Below are 6116 nucleotides of genomic sequence, written 5' to 3'. Positions count from 1 at the left end.
CAGTAGAATGTACAGACCTGCAGATCAGCAGGACCACCAGATGCAGGAGCCTGGTAAACAGTCCCAAAACACTTCTATAAAGTGCCTAGCTCTGCAAGACGCTAGGACTGGAGGACCAGAGCAAAAACCAAAGCCTGACCCCATTTCACACAAGACATGGGGACACTGTGCGCATGTGTGGCTTTGTCTGTTATTCAGACATGCATTCATGAAACGGGTGTATTTACTCGAGACTCTCCTCCTGGATCTCTTTAGGCAGCTAGATTTAGGAATATCTGTCAATCTGAATATTTGCCGCTCAGTAATAAAGCCTGACGCTGGGCAGGCCGAGGCCTCCATATTCATCCTGTAAGCCTTCAGTCCCACACAATGGAAACGAGTGTTTTAAAGAATGATGTAGAGACGATTATGGGTCGAAATTCCTGAGGAAGTGATTTTTCCAGATGCAGTCTTAAATGGCAGATGATTGGAGTAACTGAAATCCTTTATTCTGGCAGGTCATTTGACCTTATATCCTTAGATAAACCACTGAAACCAAGTGTCACTATGTAGGACCCGTTATATACACAGGCATATTATCGGTATACAAATTTTATTGATTTTATTTGTGGTATAAACTGTATTAAAACTGTAAATGTCTGTGGGTGACTGAACAAAACTCACAGTAGATGTAATGTAATTATTAGTGCTTCATGTAAGAGTAAGACCTTCGGTTATGCAGTAACACAGGATATAAAGCTTAATGCAGTGATTTTCTGAGGAAATGGCGTTATTTTCTCAAAGTGACAGCGACTGCAGACAAGAAGTTAGTAGGTAAACTTTATTTGATAAATGATTCATCAGTGTCACATGATCCCAAATCATCTGTTTTACAGTGGTGGTGATGGGAACCAGGCGTCGCCTTGACTACAACACAGATAGAGACACTTTATTTACCATCCAGAACCACCAGAGAACCGACACGAGTCTTCTGAGCTTCTGTGGAATGATGGAAAATATTAGGATGTTTTTTTTCTTCACTGTCCTTATGAAGAAGGTACCTGATGTAAACAAGTAATAAACCAGACCTTCAGCGCAAAAACAGAAAATTAGAAAACTGCATTTAGAAATTAAGACAAGCTAAAAAACTGAAAGAGCTAAACACGGAGATTTCACCTGTTACCAAACCGTTTACAATGACTGTACAGCTGTTTTGTGATGTTCTGTTACTGCTGTGCTCTCTGATGGTGCAGCTTTAACAACTAATAAATCGATCAATCTAATAAACTCCTGCAAGATTGTCCTGAGACTTCCATCTACAGCATATCACAGCATGGGCTCCTGAGTTTGGCAGAGGTGGAAGACTGCTGCATCAGTGTTGTTGTGATTGAGATTTCTGTCCTCAGCACCACTGAAACCACCACCACCATCAAGTGGCTGAAACGGACGGAACAATCTTCAGGAAAAAGTGCAAATTCAGTCTCATCAGTCAAAACTTGAGCATCCTGCTCATTTTAACAAGAGCTCTATTAAATCAGTGTAAAGAGGAATAACAGCAATGAATGTACCAACGTCACTTTACTGTAACAACCTGAACAGGCATCAAAGCAACGGACACTAAAGCAGTGCAGCGGTCAGAGCTTTGGCAAACAATGAGCAGACACTAGACACACGTCCAGCGGTCTCTGCAGTCATATGCAGAACATAATACTAAAAATCAATACTAACATGTCAGAAACAGCGACACAGCAGCTGCAGTGCATTTGTAGACTTTGGAACAGTGAATCAGCTGGAATGCTGGATAAAGGCACAAAGCTGGAGCTCATAAACCCAAAGGAGTCACAGTGAGAATTATTACCTGACCGATATGATAATAAATCACTGATACGGATTTTCAAGAGCGGAAAATACTGATCAACAGTAATAGCCAATATGGTTATACCATAAAAAACATCAAGACATTCTTAAAAGTGCTTTCCTCATAGAGACGGTACCAGACGGTGGACAGAACTTCCATCCATGATGAGGGTTTTGTACTTTTGACCCTGTTTTCTGTAACATTTTTCATTTTTAAAGGCCACTGGGCTTTGTGCTACATTGTCAGAGGTTTAAAAAAAAGTTTAGAATGTTTTACATGTTATACACAAACAAACTCGTTCTTTGAAATACTTTAGAAAAATGATTAATATAAATTTTAAGTCAAGTAAGGTCCCTAACTCGCCCCGCGATTTTTAAACCTTACAAATCTTTCAAGAATAAAGTAAAAAAAGTCAAGTTAGTTCTCTACATACCCTGTGAGACGCTAAACTCTGAACTCATTTCACCCTTGTTTACATGTATAGTGGTGCAGTGGAGAGGCGCGTTACGGTGCAGAGGAGTTGAACAGTGGGCCACAGTTAGAGGGGTCTGCAAGGTTAAACTGTCCACTGTGGTTAATGAGAGTTTTGGGAGAAGAAGCTGGCTGTGCTGGCTTTGATGGTGCTGAATCTTCTACCAGAGAGGAGTGGCTGGAGGAGCTGATGTCCAAGGAACCAGACCAGATGTTTCAACATGAAGACAGTCCGTGTGACTGAGGGTCAAAGCAAGCGTCCCACACCTTCCCTTTGTTTTCTGCTTTTCAGAGCTTCAAAAAATCCATAAAAAAACAAAAACTTGTTCAAGGCAGTAGAAGCTGCTTATTCTTCTTAACTCTGGCTGACATCATATGAACATCTGACCCCTTTCCTTCTCCTTGCATTGACTCCTGTATGAGGAATCATTACTTCTGGGCATCTGGACACAGCTGTCCATCTGAGGATGCACCCACGGCGCAGCAACCACACCAAGAAAGAATACTCCAAACATGATGAACAGAGATGCAACTCCGACAGCCAGTGCTCCAAACTGCACTCCCGTCTGATATCCATCGCTCTTTCCCTTCTCATAGGTGGTCTTCCATATCCAGCTGTCCTGCACAACTAAAACACAGACAAAACGAATTCATTGGGTAAAGGTTTGACATGATGGCCCAATCACAAGCCGGTAAACTGTCAAAGGTAAATAAACACTATAACAGGTACAGGTTCATTCACTTCAGTCCGTCCACGCTGCACTCAAATATCCTCTAAACGGGGGTCATTCTGACTTCTTCTGACTTTTCTTTTCTTTCCTTCTTTCTTTTTCTCACACTTTCTCCTTTTTTTCTTTACCTGACGTCTTCAGGATCTTTAAAACCGTTATTCTCTTGCACTGCATCACCATCAGGAAACCTGGTCTCCGTTTTCTGAGAGCTGATGATAAATGATGCTGCCCCCATCAACCTTACACACCACCAAACACACAATGTAAAATCACATTAAGGTCATACGTTGGACGGTCACTGTGTAGGTGTGAATGACGTCTTCATTCCTTTTGTCCATTACAGCATAAAGTCCGCTGTCAGATGGAGTCATGTTTCTCAGCTCTAGAGCAGATGTGAGTGATGCTCTCTGTGTGTATTCAGGTTTACACTGTAGTGACCGTCCACCCACTGTACAGATCTGACCACTGGATGGTCCAGCCGTAACTGTACTGTTATAAATCACCTCCACTGGATCTGATACGTCAAACATCAGCACTAGAGTCTCACCAGGCTCCATCTGAACTGTACAGTTCAAGGCTGAGGAGAAAAACAAGCATGTAAAAGATCTACTGTTATTCAGTGAGACAGAGGGCAAATCAGAACATCTGTCCACAAGATCTCTAAGGAACCAACTGTGAAGATCCTCAAGTTTGGAGATGACACCAATATGGTGGGCCTCATAGCCAACAGTGATGAGGCTGTCTACACTTAGTTTAAAGGTTCTGTGCAGGTACATTTCTCGTTCATCAAGGTACAAGCAGTGTAAATGTTCCCTCAAAGGTTCTACAGTAGATTTAAGGTCTGATTGTTTTTCCAGGTGAAAAGTTGGCATTTGTTCCTTTTCATAACCGAATGTTTTAAAACAGAGCAGTAGAGTAAAAGCCTGGAGGCGAGGCGGGGTGTGTGGAGTCAGTCCAGCTTAGAACAGATCATTTCAGTGGATTATGGTTCAGTGATGTTCCCTGACTAAAGGTACTGAGATGAAGCCTTGAGGATCCCACACCAGTGACAAGAGGGGCACTCCAACACCACCATAAACAGCAGTGCCAATGCTGCTGGTGGTAAATCAGAACAAGTAATCAATAAAGGAACTCAGGACCACAGGGGGTGTTTAGCTTTTAACCCTCCAGGTTAGCAACGCAGATGAATAGGTCAGTGGTGCTGCTTGCAAAGCTGCTGTGAACACACACACACACACACACACACACACACACACACACACACACACACACACACACACACACACACACACGCTGCTGCTAAAATGAAATTGACACAGCCGTTAGGTTTAACGGTCAGTGAAGAAAACAGATGGACACTTACGCTCAATCTTAAGCTTCACATCACAGAGATCTTCACCATCACAGTCAGATGTGTACGAGCCTCTCTTACTGAAATCAGCGTCAGTGATGATGAGAGAGAGATTCCCCTTCAGGTACTGATCATAGATCATCTGATATCCCTCCTTCACTGATCTACATGAAGTCTGATCACACTCAGCCAGAACATCAGTGCGATTACTGAACTCAGTCCATCTGACCAAACCAGAACATCTCCCAGAGCAGGACAGAGTAGCAGAGTCATGAAGCTTCACCTTCATTGGAGCTGATAAAGACCCTGAAAAGCAGAACCAGACAAAGGCAACTTGTTTACATGTAGAAGCTCAATGAATAAAACACTTCACTTCATTATTTTCATTTGCAGAAAAGGTGAAGCTGCAAATCTTTTCTGGAAGCACATTTAACACCTTACAATTAACTGCGTGCAGAATAAGTTATCCAGTCATTTCTGTTGATTTTCCACAGATCAGCTAAATTCTTAAAGATGGTTCTGAACTAAATAAAGCTGATAGGAATATGAACTGTGTACACTTACCAGCAGTGAACACAGTGATCAGTACGATCAGAACACAGTGACCTTTTCTGTGTAGCTGCATGACTGAAATACAGACACAAACCACATCAGAGCTGAAGAGGAGAGCAGAGATATTGGAGGCTAATTCTTTAAAAGACACGTCAAGATCAATAAATCAGTCCTTTTATCAAGTGGCCTGTTTAGATGCAACGCTCAGGAGATTTGATCTCCGGTCTTCCAGCAGATCAGTTAGGTCTTAGTTCTCACTCAGTGACCTTCCTCACACAAACTCAACCACTACAGGATTTCAGCAGGTACCACTTCATTCAAGCGCTGAGCAGCACACAGTGTCTTTGGAAGCTGCTGTCCAGTGTGACTACCTGCACATCAGATATCTGGACAAAACCTTTGTATCAGATCTAATAAAGACACCTGATTGGATTGTAATTATTGTTTTATATTCAAAAGATCTATACAGTAGAGTAGATTGTAAAACCAAATGCATTCATATTTCCCTATTGTAAATAAAAACGAATTCTAATTCATATTTTTGATTATATGTTAATTACTGGAGATTATTCAAATTTGACACGACAACATAAAAACCCAATAAGCCTGTTTACTCTAAAACCTAACACTGTAAATCCCAGTGCGTTCTGGATTGGACTCCCATGTTACTGCAGCTTCCTACAACATGATCCTCAGGGGAGTGTGGGCACCTTGCAGGGCTTCCCTTATACTGGCCGGTAGATCTGTGTGTAGAAGGTGGGGAGGTGGGATCCGAGAACCTGTGGGGAAAGACAGAAAGGAGTTCAGAGTAAATCAATATAAGTGAATATAACGACCAGCCAAAGGAAGCGTCTCGTTAGGCGTTTTATCTGTGTGGTGTTTTGTCCTGAAGTTATGGTAACCAGATGGGGCGGGGCTACGATGGTAAAAGGAGAGGGATTCAGAAGAAAGAGAGAACGTAGGAAGTGTATGTGGCCTTGCGCTCTCCAGCTGGCTGACCTTTAGCCAGACACACGCTCATGGGACCGCGTGAGGGACTGGAAGTGATCAGCTGCACTGAAACCCCTTTGTTTTACGTTTATTCAGCATCTTCTTTCACTTTTCACGTGTTTGTGTGCAAACTAGAGTAAAGCCAGGAAAAATATCAGTAAGTGGATAATAGAGAAGTAGATAA

At 42.3% G+C, this 6116-nt stretch overlaps 1 protein-coding gene across 2 annotated transcripts; it reads right to left on the bottom strand.

The window, feature by feature from the left end:
* Positions 1–806: 806 nt before the first annotated feature.
* LOC108415186 lies at positions 807–5777 on the bottom strand. Of its 2 annotated transcripts, XM_037531502.1 has the most exons (4): positions 4955–5777; positions 4403–4696; positions 3326–3616; positions 807–2936 (listed from the first exon to the last, which is right to left on the bottom strand). In XM_037531502.1, exons 1-4 carry the CDS (start codon positions 5013–5015, stop codon positions 2680–2682), a joined length of 903 nt encoding a protein of 300 aa, XP_037387399.1. In that variant the 5' UTR covers positions 5016–5777; the 3' UTR covers positions 807–2679. The 2 variants fall into 2 exon arrangements, with proteins under 2 accessions (XP_037387399.1, XP_037387400.1); XM_037531503.1 differs by lacking the exon at positions 3326–3616.
* Positions 5778–6116: the final 339 nt, after the last annotated feature.

Source organism: Pygocentrus nattereri, chromosome 20, assembly GCF_015220715.1.
Source record: "Pygocentrus nattereri isolate fPygNat1 chromosome 20, fPygNat1.pri, whole genome shotgun sequence".
Taxonomy (NCBI): Eukaryota; Metazoa; Chordata; class Actinopteri; order Characiformes; family Serrasalmidae; genus Pygocentrus; species Pygocentrus nattereri.
Note: the sequence above shows the minus strand (reverse complement) of the source record. Positions and strands in the feature narration are given on the sequence as shown.

Excerpts from the sequence above, each read along its gene's own strand:
- LOC108415186 (XM_037531502.1), bottom strand. The coding sequence starts at position 5,015 with ATGCAGCTACACAGAAAAGGTCACTGTGTTCTGATCGTACTGATCACT. Across the intron at positions 3,617-4,402 it reads TGTGAAGCTTAAGATTGAGC|CCTTGAACTGTACAGTTCAG; the intron begins GTAAGTGTCCAT and ends TTTTCTCCTCAG. Across the intron at positions 2,937-3,325 it reads CTACACAGTGACCGTCCAAC|TTGTGCAGGACAGCTGGATA; the intron begins GTATGACCTTAA and ends TCTGTGTTTTAG.